Source organism: Setaria viridis, chromosome 9 (assembly GCF_005286985.2).
Source record: "Setaria viridis chromosome 9, Setaria_viridis_v4.0, whole genome shotgun sequence".
NCBI classification, from domain to species: Eukaryota; Viridiplantae; Streptophyta; class Magnoliopsida; order Poales; family Poaceae; genus Setaria; species Setaria viridis.
This window is the reverse complement of record NC_048271.2, coordinates 45758953-45781521: the sequence shown is the minus strand read 5'-3', so window position 1 is coordinate 45781521 and position 22569 is coordinate 45758953. Positions and strand designations below refer to the sequence as shown.

At 46.4% G+C, this 22569-nt stretch overlaps 3 protein-coding genes and 1 long non-coding RNA gene across 4 annotated transcripts; all 4 read left to right on the top strand.

Annotated features, from left to right (window-relative positions):
• The first annotated feature begins 3499 nt into the window (after window positions 1-3499).
• Window positions 3500-5670, top strand: LOC117835843 (pentatricopeptide repeat-containing protein At2g22410, mitochondrial). The gene has a single exon (XM_034715158.2). It carries the CDS (start codon window positions 3619-3621, stop codon window positions 5569-5571), a length of 1953 nt encoding a protein of 650 aa, XP_034571049.1. The 5' UTR covers window positions 3500-3618; the 3' UTR covers window positions 5572-5670.
• Window positions 5671-7031: 1361 nt separating this feature from the next.
• Window positions 7032-10099, top strand: LOC117835844 (uncharacterized; the record flags this gene model as incomplete). The annotated part of the gene is given in 6 exon segments (XM_034715159.2): window positions 7032-7457; window positions 7459-7573; window positions 7705-8243; window positions 8376-8558; window positions 8716-8923; window positions 9026-10099. Coding segments are annotated over 6 exon segments (2169 nt in total), but the record flags the coding sequence as incomplete, so codon positions are not given.
• A 902-nt stretch (window positions 10100-11001) lies between these two features.
• LOC117836246 (nifU-like protein 1, chloroplastic) lies at window positions 11002-12068 on the top strand. The gene is made up of 3 exons (XM_034715636.2): window positions 11002-11409; window positions 11479-11621; window positions 11715-12068. Exons 1-3 carry the CDS (start codon window positions 11073-11075, stop codon window positions 11901-11903), a joined length of 669 nt encoding a protein of 222 aa, XP_034571527.1. The 5' UTR covers window positions 11002-11072; the 3' UTR covers window positions 11904-12068.
• A 9029-nt stretch (window positions 12069-21097) lies between these two features.
• On the top strand, window positions 21098-22163 carry LOC117836336 (uncharacterized). Its single transcript, XR_004636062.2, has 3 exons — window positions 21098-21244; window positions 21356-21401; window positions 21506-22163. It is a non-coding gene; the product is annotated as an uncharacterized lncRNA (long non-coding RNA).
• Window positions 22164-22569: the final 406 nt, after the last annotated feature.

Here is a 22569-nt window from a genome sequence, read left to right as displayed (position 1 = left end):
TACTCCTCTAAATGCTCCTGCACTATTCACATCATTAAATGATTAGGAGAGAGAAGGGGAGGGCAACAGAGGTAATGGGGGTTTGGGGACCATTTTTAGGAGAAAAAGGATCCATTAATACCATTAGCCCTCCTAATGAAAATGGCCCTCCTAAACTTTAGTACTCCACTTTTAGAACTCATGTTTGGATACATATATCCTAAAAGTGTTCTAAAAGTGGAGTCCTAATCCTTAGGATACTATATCCAAATAGGACCTTAGTTTTATAATTAGCTCATATTTAATCCTCCTAATTAGCATCCAAATATTCGATGTGATACTGCTAAAGTTTAGCACCTAGTATCAAACATCCCGCGATTAACGTCTCGTCCAGCAGAGTCTCGTCAAAAAGCATCAGATTCTGCAGACAGATCTTTCTGCTGTCAGTATCTTATTCGGGCCTTGTACTTTGGCACTATGCAAAAAGAAGATTCCCCATCACATCAAACTTGCGATACATGCATGGAGTACTAAATGTAGACGAAATTAAAAACTAATCTCACAGTTTTGTTGTACTTTGCGAGACGAATCTTTTAAGCATAATTAGTCAATGTTTGGACAATAATTCACAAATACAAATGAAACGCTACAGTGTGCTACAGTGCTGGTACAGTGATTTTAGCACTCCAAAATTGGTCAACTAAACATGACCTCGATCGCTATTCATAAACAAACTGCGTGGTAACTCCCGTGGCATGGCCGGCGCCAGTAGTTTAGTTTAGTTTAAAGTACGGTCACAGAAAGAAAAATGCAAACAGTAACTTGAAGTCAACTGGGCAGGACAGTATTGTTCAGAGATCCGAGGCAATCTTTTACCCTGGTGTACGGGTGAAGAAGTTGGCGTGCTGTTCGAGGCTTGGAGTAATGGTTGGAGTTGGAGAAGGCTGGAAGTACTGATGCGCTCGGCATCTGATCAAGGCGATAGATCGATAGCAACAGCCACTTTGCTTGTGCGTGGAAAGTGGCCGTAAGAGTCATTGTTTGGTGGTTCGCGTCCTAACTCAGCAACTCCTCCGTAAAAAATTGAGGACGTTTTGATTTTTTATTTATAAATATTATATCTAGATATAATTTAGGAATATAAAAAAATTAAAAAATTTTACAATGTGAAACGGAAGAGCTAACTAACCTAGTTCAGGCAGCACTCACGGATGCAGATACGATGTTTATTTACTGGTAAACGATATGTTGATGACACCGAGGGTGTAGAATATGTTGATTGCAGCAACGACTTCGTTGGCCGTAGTCGTCCCCCCATCTGCCTTTCTGGTTCTTATCAGGTCGTAATAATGCCGAAGACCTATGACCGCCTTCAACAGTGAACCAACCTACAATCTCTCCAAGACTAGCGGTACGAAGGTGTGTTATAGACTGGCTGAAACTTTCTACAGTCGTAAATATAAGTCCATTAAAAAATGAACACAGTCTATTTTGTACTTTGACTAGTAATATTTATAAAACTTATAACTAAACAGTTATGAATTATGAAAGTTTTTCTAGTAATGATCTCTAGTGCCAAGTTTAATGTTATCGATCCATATAAAATGTCAGTTTCTCATAGCCAAAGTTAAAATGTTTGATTTAGAATAATAATAAATGGACTTATATATTCAACCAAAATAAGTACTAGCAGCCAGCTTTTCTTTTTTTTATTTATTCTTTTTGCCATGTAGGACAGATTGCTAATGTTGCCACTTAATAGCTAATGAAATGGAAAGTGGTTCCTTCAGTACTGTTCTTCGCAGTTAGATCACTGACATGTGAGGTCGGACCCACGCGTCAGTGACTTGAGGATATGCTCAACTACTGTAGAGGAACCCTGTCTGCCAAATGGCATTACTGGAGACGCCATGAGGGCCTATGTAATCCAAAGGTCTGGTTCAGATGTGGGAAGACGTGTGTTGGGTGGCACTGCATGCACAACTCCTGTCATGACTAGTGACTAGCACCTAAACCGGGCTAGCCTCTAGCCTCCATTAGGGTAAACTAAGGGTCTATTTGGGAAGGGATGTTAAAGTTTAACACCCCTTTTAACACCCTTTTAATACATTGGCTGCCAAACACTTGTGTTAAAAGAGTAGTGTTAAAATTTAACACCTTTTTTTTCATAAAGACATGGAGGGGGTGTTAAATTTTGCTAAAGTTGTTAAAAGTGGCCCCCCTCCCCACTTATTCCCTGGTTGCCCCCCTCCCCACTTATTCCCTGGTTGCCCCCCTCTCTCCTTCTCTCTCTCTCCTACCGCCGCCAGCGCGTCCTCCCTCCCGTTGTGCGCCTGTGCCCGCCGCCGCCGGTCCGCCCGTCGCGCGCCGCCGCCGTGCCCGCCACCGCCGGTTCGCGCCGCTCCTGCACGGGCGGTGGCCTCACGCGGGTGGCGGGCGGCGGGCGCAGGTACAACACCGCCAGCCACCGCATCCGGAGCCGCCGGATCGCGCCGAACAACCTCCTCTTCCCGCCGAGCCTCACCACCGCCATCTTCTTCTTCTTTCCCCAGCCGGCATCGGCGACGCCGCCTCTGCCCCCGCCGCCCTGGCCACCGACCTCCGTGGCACCCGGAACTGCGCCCGCCGTGGGATGCGGACTGTAGGTCGCCCATCTCTCTCATCTCTGGTCTCTGGATCTTCCCCTGCTGCTTGCCCTGGCAAGGAGGATTGATAGCTATCAGGCTAATGGACAATGGTATGTGGTGGCCGTGATTTGTGTAAGCGCCAGCATCTCCAAGGAGGGGGGGAGTGGGGGTATAATTATCATTTCTAACCTAAGGTGTTAAAGTTTAGTAGATCATCCAAACACCCCAACGTGTTAAAGTTTAACACCTCATTTGAGGGTGTTACCCCCTTCCCAAACAGACCCTAATGCAATCTCTCTATGTCTAATGCAATCTCTCTATGTTTCGTTTGGTTGGTCATATGACCTAACCTGCATTGCCAAGCTTGCGTTCGGTTGTCTGCATTGCATATATATATATACTCTGCAAATGGTGGAAACAATCAATTTAATTGCTAGAGGTGGCTCATCTCTCTTCCTTCTCACTTATTCTTCTGGATCACATTGTTTGAGCCCTGATGGCGGTGACTGATCTCTGAGGGAGCATGACGTGGATGAACCTGCTAGGATCTCGCTAACACGGACATTAACCTCATCGCTCATAATTCTCATATCACAAGGATTGTATATTTGTAGTAGTCGATCACTAAATTTCGATCTGAACATTTTAAGGAAATCTGGTTGATTGTTTTCCTCTTTTCGCTCGGATTGTCCTTTCCACACTGTGTGGTTCACCGGGTTGCTATTTTTTTAGGGCAATCATCAAGAGCTTCATTAATCAAGCAGGATTACAGTCCCTGGTTGACACATCCCTGGGCTAATCTGGTCATCACATTGGGCCGAGCAACCAAAGACGGCTGGCATTATCCAGCCGCCGCCAGCCCAACTCACGGGCGCAGCCTCCTGCGCGCGCTTCGCCACCGTAGCCCACTGGCGCAAAAAATTCCGCACGAAACCGTTGTACGAAACCTCACCACTCGCCGTCCGCCCCTCTCGCTCGCCGTGGCCGCGGCGCCGGCCGCCCGCTGCTGATCATGCTCACGGTGTCCCTCCTGGACGCGCACCTCTCCCGCTGCCGCTCCGCGCGGCACCTCCTCCAAATCCACGCGCAGTTCCTCGCCTCGGGCCTCCTCGCAGACGCCTTCGCCGCCAGCCGCCTCCTCCTCTTCACCACCTCCGCCGCCGCCGGCCGCCTCCTCCCGCGCCCGCTCGACCACTCCCTGCGCCTCCTTCGCCTCGTGCGCAGCCCCAACTCCTTCTCCTGCAACATCGTCCTCAAAGCCGCCTTGCGCCACGGCCTCCCCCACTTCTGCCTCCCGCTCTACGCGTCCATGCCCGCGCTTCCCGACGCCTACACGCACCCGCTCCTCGCCGCCGCCTGCGCCGCTAGGGGGGAAGTGGCGGAAGGGCGTCAGGTTCACTCCCGCTCCGTCAGGCACGGGTTCGTCGACAATGTGTACCTCAGGAACGCACTGACGCATATGTACTCTGCCTGCGGCTGCGTCGCGGACGCGCGCAGGGTGTTCGACGAGGGGCCCGTGCGGGACGCCGTTTCCTGGAACACGATCCTGGCCGCGTTCGTGCGCGCCGGGGACGTCGAGCAGGCGATCGGGGTGTTTGCGAGGATGCCAGAGAGGAGCGCGGCGGCAGTGAGTTTGATGGTGGCGCTGTTCGGGAGGAGTGGGATGGTGGACGAGGCGAAGAGGACGTTTGACGGGGCAGAGTATAGGGATGCTTTCACGTGGACAGCTATGGTCTCTTGCTTTGAGCGGAATGGCCAGTTCGTGGAAGCGTTGGGTGTGTTCTTGGATATGCGTGCAGAGGGGTGGCCTGTGGACGAGGCGGTGATGGTCAGTGTGATTGCTGCGTGTGCAGGGTCAGAGGTAATTCGAAATGGAGAGTTGTGCCATGGGCTGGTTTTCAGAGCTGGCCTTGGTTCGCGGTTGAAAGTCCAGAATGCACTTATTCACATGTACTCGAGTTGTCTGGATGTTGCTGCAGCACGGAGATTGTTTGACAGTGGTGAGAGTCTGGACCACTTCTCCTGGAACTCGATGATTGATGGCTATCTGAAGAATGGCCGTGTAGGGGATGCAAAGGTGTTATTCAGCGTGATGCCCGACAAGGACAACGTTTCTTGGAGTACAATGATATCTGGTTGTGTGCAAAATAACCAGTCATCTGACGCGCTCACGGTTTTTGGCAACATGAAAGCCCATGGAATCAGACCGGATGAGGTTACACTAGTGAGTGTCATCTCTGCTTGTACTAATCTGTCTGCTTTGGAACAAGGAAAGTCAGTGCATGAATACATTCGGGAATACCAATATGACATCACCATTGTACTTGGGACTAGCCTCATTGACATGTACATGAAATGTGGATCCTTGGATGCTGCACTAGAAGTCTTTGACATGGTAGATGAGAAAGGAGCACCTTGCTGGAATGCTGTCATTGGGGGACTGGCCATGAATGGCCTTGTTACAAAATCCCTTGACATGTTTTCAGAGATGGAAGCCTCTGGCACTGCTGTCCCGAATGAGATAACTTTCACTGGGGTTCTGAGTGCTTGCAGACATGCTGGCCTAGTTGAGGAGGGCCGTCAGTTCTTTAAGTTGATGCAGAACAAGTACCAGATTGTACCAAACATCAGACACTATGGATGTATGGTTGATCTCCTTGGACGAGCTGGATATGTCAAAGAGGCTGAGGATCTGATTCAGAGCATGCCCATGTCACCTGATGTTCCAGCATGGGGTGCATTGCTTGGTGCCTGTTGGAAACATGGTGATAGTGAGGTTGGGGAAAGGGTTGGGAGGAAGCTTGTTGAGCTGGATCCTCATCATGATGGGTTCCAAACTATGTTATCTAACATATATGCTTCAGAGGGGATGTGGCAGTGCGTAAAGGACCTAAGGGGTTCTACGAAGCAATATGTAGCAAAAGCTGCGGGCTATAGTGTGGTTGAATCATCACATTCTTCATGAGGTTGCAACATGTGATGCCATTAGAAAGAATAATGCATAGAGTGTGGGTTTAAGTTGATGTATTACATAGCCATAATCCGATCCTTACTTATCTGCTTAGCTTGTGTTCTAGCAATTGCCTGTGTTCTCAGATCTTGCCATCCAGTTCATGATTCCTCTGTCTGTTGTTGCAGATACAACTAACATGATTTTCTTTATCACAATAATCACAAGATTTATCTGGCAACGAGTGAGGTGCAACACAGTTCATTCAGAGGCGATTTTAGCAGAAAAAAGGTGCGTGCAAGCTAATTACTTTCTGTTCAGCCTGAGGGGATTAGGAAGCAACTAAGAAAAAGGTATGTGCAACTGAGGGGATTAGGAAGCAGAAAAAAGGTACGCGCAAGCAGAAAAACAATATAGTACCAACTAAGAAATCAAGAAATGTTCGATTAGGAAGGGGATAGATTCAAAGGGATTCAGTATGTAAGTTGTGGTTGGCTCCTATGTCTTCAATTTCTCAAAAGTAGAAATATTTTGGTCTATCCTTAAGAGAATTACAAATTTCAGTTTGAATTCAGATAATTTCACACAAATTTTGGCATGAAGTTTCAGTTTCCCACGTCCGTTGATACTGTTAAATGACTTTAAATCTGACAGGTTGGACCTCCATGCTGGTATATTCAATATGTCTATCCCATCCATGACCTGCACAAACATGTGAAGTTCTATGAAATTATACCGTTTTGGTAGTTTTCATGAAAATATATGGAGTTTTGAGTACATAAATGATGATCAAAATTAAAAGCATTTTTCGAACTGTTTATTTAGAATATATATCTAACATATTAGACAACAATAAAAATGAAGCCTTTGAATCCCAAGCCTTGATGAATGAGGGGTCCCTGCTCTTAAAGGGGGAGGGCTGTGATAGGTTTGGTGGGCCAACGTAAAAGCCCAGCCATCATATGGAGTAATGGAGATGAAACCCAATAGGGCCTTACATATATAGAAAGTAGCCAAATTAAACTAGGACTATATCTAGCCCAAAGTAATCTGAGAAGGCTGCAAAGTACTAAAAGGACATGAAAAGTATTGATCTGAATTAGTTTGAAGGCAACATAAGGTTCTATATCTTTAAATGACAATATTTGGCGTGTCAACTGGAAACACCTGTCAGTATTTTGAAGAGCTCAACTTGGTAAAAGTACAAAACAAACAGCCAAAGCAGTTCTTAACATCGCATGCATCCATTTAAGTTTTAATTCTAATACCAACATGTGTCAGGAAAAAAGGAAATTCCTAGACAAAACATGATATAAAGGGAGAATGAAAATTAAAATGAGAAATACTCTGTGTTTTGACGAACTGTCAGAAAACGACAAATTTCGCCTAATGACACATAGGTTGACCATCGGTATGTGGGGTCCCAAATGTCAAATACAACTACAGGCAGCTGTCAACTGTTAGATTTTTATTAATGTAGAGGCAACATTGCCTTCTTTACAAGCTACAGACCACCGGTGCCCCTGGACATATTCTGCTGTCCAGTTCCACCATTGTCGAGGCAGAGTGAGCTCCATCTGACGGATGGTTTGTCCTACAACTACAACTGCCGACCCATTCCACCGTCGGCTCTCAAGACAATCATCAAGCGCCTGAGACTGGCTCCTGAAGCCATCACAGATGATGATGTTGGTTCAGGCCAGCTCACTGGTTTGGTCTTTGTTTCTGAAAGAGAGCACAACTTGGAAGCACTTCATGTAGCCCTTTGCTTCATTGCGAACGGTGAAGTCATGGTCTTCAGCTTGGCAGACATCTATGGTGCTGACTTGTTTGGTGGTGCCCGTTTAGAGGACACTGGCTGCATTGCTGGTGGCTACGAGGTGGATGGATCCACAATTGACCCATTACCTTGTCTATGTATCCACCAAGGAGCCAGTGCAAGAATGTCGTAGCCCCTGGAATGTTGTTTACAAAACCAACCTTAGAACCGGTGAAACTGAGCGCCTCACTCCACCAGGTTAGGTTAATGAACTTTCTCTCTAAGCCTTCTGCTACTCGATCCACTTCCTACTTGTGGTCAGATGCATGACTAGATATTATTTCCATTCTTCTTAACTGATCTTTGATCTTGTAATTCTACCTCAACAGGAACGTTTGATCTAAGTCCCTCTGTGTCACCATCTGGGAAGAAGGTCGCGGTGGCTTCGTTCCAAGGGAAGAGATGGGATGGTGAGATTAAGGACCTGAAGATCAACATCTATGTGATGAGCTTGGAGAATCCATCCATGGAGCGCAAGCGAGTGATAGAAAATGGTGGCTGGCCATCATGGGGCAGTGAAAACGTTATATTTTTTCACAGGAAGGTTGGGGATATTTGGGGAGTGTTTCAGTACAACCTGAGCACTAGTGAAACCATCCGGGTGACCCCGGAGGCGTTCGATGCAGTGACTCCAGCAGCCATTGATGAGACCAGAATAGCAGTTGCAACCATCCGCCAGAAGTCTGAGTTCACTGATGTCCGCACCGAAACCCAGTATCGGCACATTGAGATATTTGACATGAATACACCCGAACAACCGTTGCAAATAACTCAGAACACCAGGGCAAAAGCTGACCATTTCAATCCCTTCGTGATGGACGGTGGCAAATATATTGGTTATCATCGTTGCAAAAGTGACCTTCTCCAGGTACATAGATATGCCATTATGTACTGCTAATGCCAAGTTCTTTTGTGCCTTTGTGCGCTTGTTTATTACACTCAGGTTCACTTAGTATACAAGTTCATAATCTGGAGCTATGTACAAAACTGTTTTCTGCAGCATGGAGATGATGTCCCGCGACATTTCCATAAGCTGCAATCGCCACATGAAGATGTTGGAGTGTTTAGGGTGTCTGGTGTGTTCCCAACATTTTCTAAAGACGGCTCTAAGCTTGCATTCGTTGATAACGAGTTCAAAGCTGTGTGGTTGGCAGATAGCAAGGGATTGCGTGTGGTCTTCGACGTATGGTCCCATTAGTATCTCTACCCGAGAAATAGTCGAACTTTTGCAGGCTTGCAATGGTTTACGTAATACTTTTGCAGGCTTGCAATGGTTTACGAATTACGACTAGAGGAGCATATCTTTCTCAATTATGACTGGTTTGGTTTGTTTTCTATAGACAAATGGCCCAGACAGCATCTTCTCACCAGTGTGGAACCAAAAGAAAGATATACTGTATGTATGCATGGGACCATCCTTCAAAGCTAACGAAACGCTGGAAATCCATGCCATCCCTGATGTATCCAATGCTGCACGTATACGACGACAGCCACGACTGCTCACTAAGGGGAAATTCAACAACGCTTTCCCTTTCACCAATCCTGATGGTAAGATATTGCCACTCTGCGCCTCTTCCATCCTGAAGCCTATATCTCCTGAAAACATGATTTAGCTGCAAAATTCTGATGATTTAACCATGATATAGTTAGGCACGAAATTTGTTTTCAGATCCACGAGAGATGGAGGAGACAAGAACTACCAGAATCTGTACATTATGGAGGATGCCGAGTACGGGGAGGTCGGAGGTGGCGAGGTGACGCGGCTCACTGAAGGCAACTGGATCGACACGCATTGCCAGTGGTCTCCAAATGGGAACTTGATCGTGTTCGCGTCGAACCGCGACAAGCCCACCAACGCACCAGAGCGCGACCATGGCCTGGACCCGGGGTACTTCGCTGTCTACCTGATGAGCGTCAGCGACCGCTCAGTGGTAAGGGTGATCAGAAGCGAGTATGACCTCTCCGGGCATGTGAACCACCCGGTGTTCAGCCCAGACGGGCGGAGCATCGCCGTGACATCGGACCTTGCTGCGGTGTCTGCTGATCCGATGTCGCTGCCGACCTTCCTGCACTCGGTGAGGCCCTATGGCGACATCTTCTCCGTCGACATTGATCCGGATGACATAGAGAAGAACAAGGACATGGAGAGGTTCGTCCGCGTCACGCACAGCAGGTACGAGAACTCCACTCCTGCTTGGACAGTCTTCTCGACACATGACCCGCATGCACAGTGGAACCTCCTGGTCATGGAGGACGAGTATACCCCGGCATGCCCATATGCTCACCCTGACGGAGGTGAAAGCTGGCACATGACTGGTCAGATTTGCATTCCGAAACGGCACTGCTGATCCTTTCACTTGTGCTTCCGTCATCTACAAATTCTTCTTGTTCGGAAGGACCTTTGTTTGTTCATCAAAATTTGTTTGGAATGTACTGTTCATTTATGGTTGGCTGTTGGTTTAAAAGCTTGTAATAAATATTTGCTTCATACATCTTTGGATAATTGGATATACTGGCATGGACCGCTTCAGTCTAAATGAAATAAAGTTTCCACTATCTAAAGGAAGATGTACCGTTCCTTTATGAGTGGCTTTTGAACTTGTGTTTTGTTTAATCAGTATTCAGTCATCACTCATCAGTATCACATATTTTGTGGTTGGAGCATGGTCTACACACTGTATTTCTATTCACCCAACAGGACTGTGGTATTGTAACGTTGTGATTTATTTAGGATATGCACATATCAGCCAACTAATCTTTTAGTGACATAATTATATTTTTTAGGGTCATGGGCTCATGGCAGACCCATAAATATGTATTTATCTCCTCATATCCAAATCATATTCTCATTTCTCAACCTGTAAGTTCAAAATGCTCGTGCCAGTCCTCTGTCCCATGGGCAACTTTGGACCGGTATCGAAATTTCTACTCGTTTTCGATTGAAAATAATTAAATTAAATTGCCAGTATTCGGATCTAGTTTCCTTTGAGCAACTCGGCCCTATAGCAGGCATGGGCCGGATCTAAGATGCTCAGATCTACTCTTTAAGGCCGGATCCTTTGTTGTAGAAAAAAAAAACTACAAGACCCTACCCATAAACCTCACTCAAATCCTTCTTGAGGCCTTGGCAATGCCTCAATGCATCTAAGGTTAAGGATTTGTGAAACGCGGAACCTTTAGTTGAAAACCTTACTATTGAATCAGAGGCTGAAAGTGCAGAGACATTGGCAATGATAAGGTCAAGGATTTCAAGGTGGCATAGGAGGATGGTTTCCATCATTTTCCAATGTAAACCCAACCCATAAACCTTAAACGCTGGAGCAATGCTTTCAGCCTCGAGATATTAGACCTCAAAATTGAACTTTTTCCATTTTATTTTACTTGGAAAGAGGACTTTTAGTGTTGAATCAGAGGCTGAAAGTTGTTGGGTCAAGATTTCTCCATGCCTTACTTTTTTTTCAAATTAGAAGCTGAGCGAACCAATTTGATTGTTTAGATTTAATCTCTAGAGTATTGTAGAATTTTACTAGAAAATTTGATTCATATAACAGAGTATTTCATTAAAAAAGTTGAATTCGGAGCACAGTTCATTTTCCAATGTAAATTTCTTGGCCCCAACTTCTTGGACGGCAGCAAAGATCAAACGCCCACAGCCAGCGCGAGGGACCGAGGGAGCCCCGCACGGCCACACAAACCCATGGAGGCGTGGCTGACCGCCGCCGCCGCCGTCGTCTCGTTGCCTCCGCCGCGAATCCGCCTCCGATTCACCAAACCGAGCCCACTCCCACCCCCTCGGCGGCTCCAATTCGGAACCTCCAAGATCCGGACCTCCAGTTCGCGGGCATGCCTGGCCGCGGCCTCCGCATCCACGCCGCCGGCGCCGGGAGGCGGCCTGTACTCGGCGGCGACCTACGAGCTGACGGCGGAGAACGTAGACCGCGTCCTGGACGACGTGCGCCCGTACCTCATCGCTGACGGCGGCAACGTCACCGTCGTGTCCGTCGAGGACGGCACCATCTCCCTCAAGCTCGAAGGTAAAGTAATTTTCTTGGCCAAGTGACGCATCTTTTTGGCAATTCCATTGGTGAGATCAAATCTTGTAGGGGCATGCGGCAGCTGCCCCAGCTCGACAACGACGATGAATATGGGCATCGAGCGCGTGCTTAAGGAGAAGTTCGGCGACGCTTTCAAGGAAATCCGTCAGGTGTTCGACGGGGACCAACCGCCGGCGGAGACGACGCCCGAGGTCGGTGAACGAACTCCAACCCCATAGACATAGCACCCTTGTAGTTGTAGAGTATATAAGCACTCATTAGCAAGCGATTCATCGGTGCTGCAGGCGGTGAACCGGCACCTGGACATACTGCGGCCGGCGATTGCGAACTACGGCGGGACCGTGGATGTACTCGCCGTCGACGGCGAGGACTGCCTGGTGAAGTACGACGGGCCGGAGTCCATCGGGAGTGGCATCAAGGCTGCCATCAAAGAGAAATTCCCGGACATCACCAACGTGGTGTTCACCCAGTAGAACACTGTCTAGATATGTGTAACGCAGCCGACGTTGGCAAATAAGGAGATGAAATCATCAGACTTATACATGGAATCGTCATACGTGAAGTTTGCAAGATGTTGCTGTGCTTGTATTGATAACTTGAAATGCAGCAGCGCTGTCAATGGATGGTTTTGTGCCTCATGCCTGCCCTGCGCTTAACTCTGCTTTGGTGCGGATGTTTGCCTCTCGTCACCTGAATTCAGATGGTCCAGAATTTCCTGCGATCTGAACATGTCCTCTGGAATGTATCGACTTCCAATCCGAGTGTAGTTTGCAGTATGAGCCCCTTGAAGGGAAGAAAATTGGGTGCATCCGGAATGTAAAACGCATCCGTTGCATACCCGACACCCCGCACGATGCGTGAAATTCGACTATATCCGACGGATCACATCCTGCCGAGGGTCTCATGAGCTCCTAGCTCCTCCTCACGGAAAACATTGCCTCGGCTCGGCTCGGCTCAGCTCCCTCCCAGCCTCGGCACCTCGGCAATCTCGCCTCAAGGGAAAAAAAGGAAGGCTCATCTCTTCGCCTGGCACATGCGCGTCTCGTCCGCAGCCATAATCCCATCGTCAGTCCATCTTCTTTCGCCACCTACCGGTGCAATGCACATGCGCGTCTCGTCCGCAGCCATAATCCCATCGGCAGTCCATCTTCTTTCGCCACCTACTGGTGCCCATCGTTGCAGCGCCGCCTCCATGGAAGTCGCACACGCTAGCATGGTACGAGGTCAGGAAGACACCCCATCTTCCATGCTAGGAGGAGGGGTTCAGGAGGAGGAGTCATCCGTGGTTGCTCCCCCTGTGCCCTAGCACATGATAAAGGCTCACAGCAGGCAACCTCAGATGCGCATGAGGATGATGCAATCACTAACGGTGGTCATGGAGTCGACAGAGAGCAGCCATCACAGGTAGGATCATCGCATGTTCATTGATACGATCATGCATAAACATTGCATGTTACTCATCTATTTTGGTACGATCATGCATAAGATGCCTGTATAATTAATCATCATCTCATTTTACAACAGGTGGTAGATAAAGTTAGGATCACTCCTGAAGTTGGAATAAATATTAAATCAGAGGAAGAAGCCTTTGAGATATATAACACCTATGTCGGAAAGGTTGAGTTCAGTGTTAGAAAGAGCAATACAAAGCATCGAGTAAATGGTAGTATATCTCAGAAATATATAGTTTGCAGTAGCCAAGGACATCGGGAAATTGAGTCATCAAAAGACACTACAAGAACGGGTTGCGATGCTCGTGTTCAGTTTAGTGTCAGTGGAGAGGGGATTTGGACAGTGCAAAAGATTGTAACTGAACATAATCATTATCTTGCTAGTCCAGATAAGTCGCACAAGCTGAGATCCCAACGACGTGTCACTGAAACAGACACGATGCTAATTGGCCAGATACGAGAAGCCGGGATGACGCCAGCCCAGGTGTATGAGTTCATGAAGCAGTTTAACAGAGGAGCCAACAAAAGCCGGGATGAAGCCAGCCCAGGTGTATGAGTTCATGAAGCAGTTTTACGGAGGAGCCGACAAAGTGCCATTCACAAAAATGGATTGCAATAACGAGATTGGACGCGAGCGCATAAAGTACTTAGAAGCCAATGATGCACAAACACTGGTAGAATACTTGAGAAACAAGCAGTTACAGGATCCTACATTTTTTATGCCATTCAGTAGATAAGAAAGATGGTCGGATAGCAAATTTTTTCTGGGCAGATGGTCAATCTATTATGGACCACAGATGCTTTGGTGATGCTGTGTCATTTGACACTAGACTAATAAGTTTGAGACGCCTTTTGCTCCAATCCTTGGAACAAACCATCACAAGCAGACGATAATCTTTGGGGCTGTATTAATATTTAATGAATCTATTGAATCGTTTGTTTGGCTCTTTGAAACCTTCTTAACAGTAATGTCAGGCAAGCATTCAAGGATAATTTTCACTAATCAAGATGCGGCCATGGCTGGAGCAATTGCTTATGTATTCCCAAATACAAGCCATCGCCTTTGTTTGTGGCACATTTACTTAAATGTTACTAAACATCTCGGGTATGTAATTCACGAGTCAAATAACAAGGTTTCTACCTGATTTTAAGAGATGTGTGTATGAAGATAGATCGGAGGCTTACTTCATCGAGAAGTGGAATGAGCTGTTATTTGAATATAACCTGGAGGATAACTCTTGGACGAGAAACCTATATGATTTGAGGGTAAAGTGGGCAGCTGTGTATCGTGACGCTTTTACAACGGATATGACCTTGACTCAAAGGAGTGAAGGCATGAACAATGTCTTTAAGAAAAGATTTCGTAGGAAACTCGATCTTTCGGAACTCCTTGTAAAATTGTAAAATGTGAGAAGGTTTTAGTTAGTCTTCATGAAAATGAGTTGGATGAAGACTTTAATTCACGCCGAAAGGACGTGGTTACTTACACCCCAGATTTACCTATGCTGAAGGCTGCAGCCGAATCATACACAGGAAGGATGTATTCTGAGTTTGAGGATGAATTTAAAAAACAACTATCATTGTCTCATAAATTGCTACAAACTGAAGGGACCAACTTGACATTCTTTGTCACATACGCTGCAATCCTGGAGCAACAGTAGTGTTCAACAGCGCAGATTCTACCATTACATGTTCTTGCAGAAAGTTTGAAGCCATAGGTACGTATATGCATTTCAATTTGTAATATAATTTTTTTATACAATTTGCTGAAAATGGTATCCATATCGTATAGGTATATTGTGCCAGCATGCCCTTAGAGTCTTCAATATAAATGGAGTGTATAGTTTGCCATCGAAATATATTCTGAACAGATGGATAAAATATGCGAAAAGGGGATTTTATATAGAGAAATAAGGAAGTGAGGAGGAAGATTTGAAAGCATGTGCTACACTTATCTCTTGAAAGGCTACAACCATTGCATTGAAGTGTTCAATGTCAAGAGATCTTGTTGATGATTTGGAGAAAGCCATAGAGAAGTTGGACTTGGAAGTAGATACTTCTCTTAACAAGATGCAAGAAAAATCAAATGAGATTCCTCTAATTTCGAATGAATGTGACACAGGCCCATTGAATGGTGTAATATCTTTTAGAGTTCCTCAGGTGGTAAAAGGTTCAAAGAATGCACGATTCAAAAATGTGGTTGAAAAGAAGACAATGAAGACAAAGAAGAGAAGTGCTAAGAAGAAAGGTAGTGATCCTACCCATTCAAGATGGTTTTTCTTCCCTTATGGTTGCTTCTATAATAAAATTTTTATGTTCAATTTTTGTCAACTGCAGGAGAGGATCCAAATACTGCTGCAGAAAATGGAGATGGAGGTGCTGATCCAAAGCAATTAACTATAAGACATGATTCAGACTAATTATATCCTTTTCACAATTTATTTACTTATACGCACATTTAATATGACACAGGATCTTAATTCTTCAACCATGGCTGCTGCAATGATCCATGGCGGATATGGTAATCATACGGTGCCACACTTTAATATGATCGGGAATTCTTCTATCATGGCTTCTCCGTTGATCCAAGGTGGATATGATAGTGCGACAATGCCACACTTTAATATGATTGGAAATTCTTCTACCATGTCTGCCCCATATATACAAGGAGGATATACAAGTTTGTTACTTGGAGTTGATCAAGACACCACATTGCAGTCAGCAGTTAGAAAATTACATTTCGCTGAAGGGTCCAATCATGAAAACATGTAACTGTGCTAAGCTGTTAAAGTTTCCACTTTGCAGTATTCTTTTGTTATTTGGCCTAGATTTTATTATGGTGTAATAATGAATTTTACTTGATGCATTATGTTACATCGGAATCGGACATTAACTCTCATATTACAAAAGCCAGAATGCTACTCATGATGACATATGTGCACTGTTCATGGAATTTAAAATTCCATTGTGCACTGTCTCTTCAGTTTGCAACAAACTGTGGATAAACAAAACACAAAGCGACAGATAAATTTAGCATGGCAATAACTGTGAGAACACCCCACATCAATTTCCTTCAATTTATAGAAGATCTCAAATGTCAATCATATTACAACTTACAAATTACCAACCTACAATCACAATTTGATCTGCCATCCATACACAATTTGATCAGCGCACAATGTTCAGGCACTTTACAATCTACAATCATAACCACAATTCATCCTGTCAGGATCAGTCTTGCTTTCATTTTCGAGTGCTATCCAATGACTCGGAGGAATGGACAGCTGCTCTATCTATCCACAGCTTGTGCTTGACGCCAGCACCTTCTCAGCTTCTCATCAGCAGTATGTTTGTCAGCTGTGTGCCATCTCTCTCCTTGATGCTGGAGTTGTGTGAGGCAAACCGTCGAATATGTCTTGTGCATTCGGTCGAGGAAGTCGGGCTCACATTGAAGGACATGTCTGGATCATCACTGCTCGCCCACACGGCGACCGTGGTGCCGTGGTAGCCCTGTGCCACCCACTCCTCCCGGCCACGTGTCCGCCATGTCTCGCCGCAGCACCGACTGGATCAGCAGCTGCGAGGTTTGAAGCTACATCATGCACACATTCTGCGCGGAGCTGGTGGCCTCTGCAAGCACCTCTAGCGGCAGCGACGAGTGCGTGTTCGTACCCGCACTAGTGGCGTGGCAGCATGTGTCGTGGTGACCGCGGGAGGAGGAAGGCCGTAGCAATGTTAAGGAAAAATGAAGCGAGCCGAGATTGCCTGGGCACCGGAGCTGGGAGGGAGCCGAGCCGAGGCGATGTTTTCTGTGAGGAGGAGTCAGGAGCTCGTGAGACCCTCGACAGGATGCGATCCGTCGGATGGAGTCGAGTTCCACGCGTCGTGGGTATGCAACGGATGCGTTGTGCATGCCGGATGCACCCAATTTTCTCCCCCCTTCAAGAACCAGAGGTACAATGTCAAACGCAACTTTTCCTTGCAGCTCGAGTTTGCAATCTTTTGTACAGCTTTTGTGTACTAAGTCGAACAGTTCTCAATTTTTTCCTCGTTTACCAAACAGGCCGTTTCTGGAATCCGGTCTTAAGAAAGCCCAACGAATTTGGGCCGCATCTCATCGACGCATTGTGCTGATCCACCTCAGGAAGCCCAACAGCTAGCTCTCGTTCACCAGCTTGTACTTTGTACCGAGAAGGTCCCTTGCCAGGGGGTGGACCAGTAGTACAACAGCCGTGTGACTCTGTGCCTGACACGCTAGGGTTTTTTGAGGCCGTGCAATCGTGCGCAGCGCCATGATACTCCTCCCTCCTAGTCCGTACAGAATAGTTGTGGCACTGTAGCAGCAGCGGCACGCTCCTTGGTCCTTCCTAATCCTAACCACCAGTTCTAATCTAATTATCAAAACGAAGAGAAAGCACCGGATCGCATCTATCGCTAGATCATCGAGCAAGCACCAAGGCATCATCCACGACATCGACACGCGTCCCCTCCTCCGCCATTTCTTTAATCCCGTCCGTAGACGGCGAGACACGAGCGGCAAGGCAAACTGATCGAACGCCGTGTATGTAACCCCCTCGTGCTCCGATCGCCCGAATAACAAACGGCAACTCGTCCGGCGTTGGACTCCGGCCGCCGCTCAGCTCAGGGCCGCGTCAGGTCAACCAAGGCGAGCGGAGAGCCTGTTCCGAGCTCTGACCGACCGACGCTCGGCCCTCGGAGGCCGAGACGAAGCGGCGCGCGGGCGGGCGGGGTGGCCGAGCGAGCGGCAGGCAGCGCACGTGAAGTTCCACGCGCCCGCGCCTGGGGATTCCGGCAAAATATTTCCTGGGAAGGGCGCTCGGATCCGCTCATTTATTATACGGCTTGTTGCGTTTTCACGGCGGTAAACAGGAAATTAACCTTGAGTTCCCCCCCACACCACACCCATCAAATCGGGCCGAGGGAATATTTCGCGTGAAGCGCATGAGCGGACGTGACGCCGCGAGTTTCTAGCTGTTGTGATGTTTACGCCCGGGGGCAGGGGGAAGGGCGTCGACCTCGCGCTGTCAACTGGGGTAGATGTGACCGGCGGCGCTAGTTTTAGTGGTAGATAAGTTCCCGGTTGTTTTTTTAGAGCTTCTAAAATTCGTAATGTTTAGATGCTAATTAGAAAGTATTAAATATAGACTAATTATAAAATTAATTACACAGATAAAGACTAATTTGCGAGACGAATCTATTAAGCCTAATTAGTCCACGATTTGATAATGTGGTGCTACAATAAACATGTGCTAATGATGGATTAATTAAGATTAATAGATTCATCTTGGGAATTACCCTCCATCTGTGTAATTAGTTTTATAATTAGCTCATGTTTGTTCCTCCTAATTAACCTCCGAATATTCGATATGACATGAATTTTAGTCCGGATTAAAGATTCACAGGCCCCATTTGGTTCTTCAGTCCCTCCTAAAATATCTATCACATCGAATGTTTAGATACTAATTAGTAGTATTAAACATAGACTAATTACAAAACCAATTGCACATAGGCTAATTTGCGTGTGCTAATTTGCGAGACGAATCTATTAAGCCTAATTAGTTCATGATTTGATAATGTGATGCTACAGTAAACATATGCTAATGATAGATTAATTAGGTTTAATAGATTATCTCACGAATTAGCCCCTATATATGTAATTAGTTTTATAATTAGTTCATGTTTAGCCCTCCTAATCAGCCTCCGAATATTCGATATGACGTGACCTTTAGTTCGAACTAAAGATCCGTGAACTAAAGATCCGTGTTTGGTTCCAAAAAACTTTAGTTCCTATCATATCAAATAATTAGGAGGACTTAACATAAGTTAATTATAATACCAATTGAGCTAATTATAATATCTATAATACCAATTGAGCTAATTATAATACCAATTACATAGATGGAGGCTAATCCACGAGACGAATCTATTAAACCTAATTAGTCCACGAATATTTGTTTAAATATGTGCTAATTATAAATTAATTAGACTTATTTGTTTAAACATGTGCTAATTATAAATTAATTAGACTTAATAGATTCGTCTCGTAAATTAATCTTCATCTATGCAATTGTTTCGCAAATTAATCTTCCTCTACACGACGTAATAGGCTAATATCATTTTTTATGTAAACATGAATTTTTTAATTAAGCAATATTATTGATGCAAAGTTATAAATCGGTAATTTAACTGCACTTCAATTTCAATTAAGCGAGAATATTGATGCAAAGTTATAATTTGGCAATTTAAGTGCACTTCAACGAAATAACACCACCGTGCTCGCTTCTGAAATAGCAGCACCCTATTCCATGCATGCGCCACGCAAGGCTGGCTTATCAATCGGGAAGCATCTTTGCAAACACAAGCAGCTGAAAAGCCGTTTCCAATTGTAACAATACAAATTTTCACTAATAATTTCTTGTCCAACAGAACCATATAATGAAAATAGAATCCACCTTTATGTGCAACCTTGTAATTACAATATTGTCTCATACTGTCACACGATTACACTCTTGGACGGTCGGACCCACTTAAATCAAAGATCTCAACAAAAATCAAAGATCTCTGTAAAATTGGCAGAAGAAACAAAAATTTGGTTAATACAAATAGATGGAAATTGAAAAGGGCATACGTAGAGCAAAAGCTCCCACATAAGCTGGGTCTGGGGAAGAAACAAATGGATGGAAATTAAAACAAGGAAATCTTGAGAACTGCAAACATTGAGCTTCTGCAAAATCCTTGTTTTCTGCGCCCTGCAAGACCCCGAGATCCAAGAAACATCCCAAATAAGACCAAGAAACGGCCACCAAAGCAAAGACGTGAAAGATCCATCAAGAACCCAAGAACAGCAGGAGCAGGCGGCGGGGGCAACGGACCATCCGAAGAAGATGGCCTAGTTGTAGACGGAGAGGTAGAGCCGCCGCAGCGCTGAGCCGACGCCCGCCATCGCCGGAGCCGCGGTGAGGAGGAACAAGACGCCGCGACGGGGATGTGCGAGGGCGCAGCGGAGGCGAGCACGGATGCCGGCATGGTGCCGGTGGTGGCGACGATGGCCGGCTCGGCCTGCTGCAGCAGCCACTGCACGGTCTCGCCGTCGAAATTGTGGCCGAGATCCGCGCGGCGCAGAGCGCGGGCATCCGGATCCGGCAGCCCCCGCCGTCGACCTTGGTGTGGCGGTCCTTGTTGGATCTCCACCGCCGGCGCCGCCACCTACAGCTGCTGCTCCTTCCCGCCGCCTCCGCTGCCCGAGCGGGTGCCCCAACCTCCATGGGAGCAGCGCGGCGGGCCCAAGCGAGCAGAGCAGGTGGGGTCGGGTCGGGACGACGGCGGCGTCCGTATCGGGGGAGGAGGTGGCGGCAGGCGTAGGGTTTGGGTGGAGGCGGGACGAGCAAGGAGGAGGAGGAAGAGAGGCGAACAGGGCCGATGGGAGGACGGGGAAACGGGGGAAGAGAGGGGGAATCGGGTGGAGAGGGATCCGGGGGGGGTACTGCGAGGTTTTGTCGCTTCGTTTTTTAAATGTTTGGATGCGAGGTATTAAACTTTACGATGTTCGGATATTAATTAGGAGGATTAAATATGAACTAATTATAAAACTAACTGCAGAACCATTCGCGAGACGAATTTATTAAGCCTAATTAATCCATCATTAGCAAATGGTTACTGTAGCACCACATTATCAAATCATGAACTAATTAGGCTTAATAGATTCGTCTCGCAAATTAGACTCCATCCGTGTAATTAGTTTTATAATTAGATTATATTTAATACTCCTAATTAATATCTAAACATTCGATGTGCCTGCATCCAAACAGGCCTTAGCTGTAGAGACGTGAGCCGAGTGGACGCGACGCGATTGCACTGCACGCCGCCGCAGCATGCAGTCAGCAGTGCAACGGGATGTTGCAAACGGAACCGGTACGAGGGCCCAAGCTAGAAGCCCCACCCACAAATGCTTTGCTTCTCTTCCACCTCTCTCTCTCTCTCTCAACTGCTTTGGCGCATGCTCACCCGTAGAAATGCTGTAGACTAGAGTCTAGAGCACTAGACCACAGCCAGCTATAGCACATCGATCTCTTGGAAAGCCTGAAGATCGATCAAATCCCCCCTTAACTCCCCCAAAAGATTTCCTGACCCCAAATCTCCATCTGCTGCAGCTTCTGCATACACACACCGTCAAGGCGCCAAGTCTCCATGTCCGGCCCCTGAGCCTTCTCTCTCTCTCTGCCTTTTTATTCACCACAGCACCTGTGCACTACCACACACACTCCCCTCCTCACAAAGCTGACCAACATTTTGAGTTGGGAGAAGCTGGGCATTTCTTCCTTGGCGCTGCTGGCTACCGATTGGTGAGCGCGGCAGCGCGCACTTCCAATCTCTCTTCCTCGTTCTGAGCTTCGCAGGCTACTTTCTTCCAGTTTGTGTGTGCACTGCTAATGTTTGATGCCACTTTCCTGCAGTGTTTTCTCGCAAGCTAGCCCAATGGAAGGAACGATGGAGCTCGCGGTAAGCTCATCATGAGATTCTTCCCTTGTACTAATAGCCTCCTTCTCTGCGTGTCTGATCTTGCACTTACAGTGATACTCTTGCTGTTCTCTTGCTTTCATCAGATGGAGAGGAGGAGCTCTGCGACAACCAAGCAGCCTCGTGAGCTAGAGGTGTTCACATGCCATGGAAACCCAAGAGCGCGTACACCTTGGCCGGCCGGAGCACTGGTTCAGATGGTTCATGTCTAGCACTAGTTCGGTGTTATCCTGATTGAGCTTTTCATCCAAGCCACCATCCTCATCCTTCTTCATATCCTCAACGTTGCAATTGTTGACGTCTCACGGGATCAAGTCTTCTTGACCTTGCAAGACCTTTTCTTGACCTTGTAAGACCCAACATTGCGATGTTTCTTTTCTTCGACTTGATCTTATTTACCTCATATCTTCCTCCTTGTTCTTCTTTCCTTCCTCTGTCTATCCCTCTTGAGCTGTGTTCCGGAATTTAAAAACTAGATTTTAGTATTGTATGGTATATTGATCTCCCGTGAGGAGTGAATGGTGTGGAGCTTCTCATTGTGTAAAACCATCCCTTCGATTGTATATTTTGCTTTTGATTGTAGGGTGCAGTAGATGAGACACAAAAGCATGTTCCTGTTGCGCCATGATGCTCAGGCATGTGAAGTAGGCTCCTATTTGTAAGCTAGCTTCGTATGTAAGCTAGCTTCGTATGTATCCTATTTGTAAGCTAGCTTCGTAAGTAGGCCGTCTGCTGCTTGAGACATTTTGGATCCATGTGCTTTTTTACTATCGAGAACTGCTCATTTCGGTACTGCAGACACAATGCAAGATTAATGTGTTGTCATTTCGTTCTGTTATGCTGCTACAGAAGTACTAGTTCAGTTGACAATGCTACAAGCACAGCCCAGTTCAAGGGCCCGCCACCTCTCCTTCTCTCACGCATTTCATCATCGTGGTATTGGATGCAAGGAATTCAAATTAAGGCTGCAAGTACGAGTTAGTGAGGCTAATTAGCTTTGCCATTTACTGTTTAATTAGGCCTGGTGGGGTCTGTTAAGTTTTGAATAGCTAGAGCTCGTGACAGGTGTATATATCCATGATAAGAAAGTAGTGAATAGATAGCTCCAAGAGTAGTACAATCCTGACCTAGCAGAATAGAGTTCCAGTTG

Coding starts and splice junctions, on each gene's coding strand:
- LOC117836246 (XM_034715636.2), top strand. CDS start 11,073: ATGGAGGCGTGGCTGACCGCCGCCGCCGCCGTCGTCTCGTTGCCTCCG. Junction 11,410..11,478: donor CATCTCCCTCAAGCTCGAAG/GTAAAGTAATTT, acceptor CAAATCTTGTAG/GGGCATGCGGCAGCTGCCCC. Junction 11,622..11,714: donor CGGCGGAGACGACGCCCGAG/GTCGGTGAACGA, acceptor TCGGTGCTGCAG/GCGGTGAACCGGCACCTGGA.
- LOC117835843 (XM_034715158.2), top strand. CDS start 3,619: ATGCTCACGGTGTCCCTCCTGGACGCGCACCTCTCCCGCTGCCGCTCC.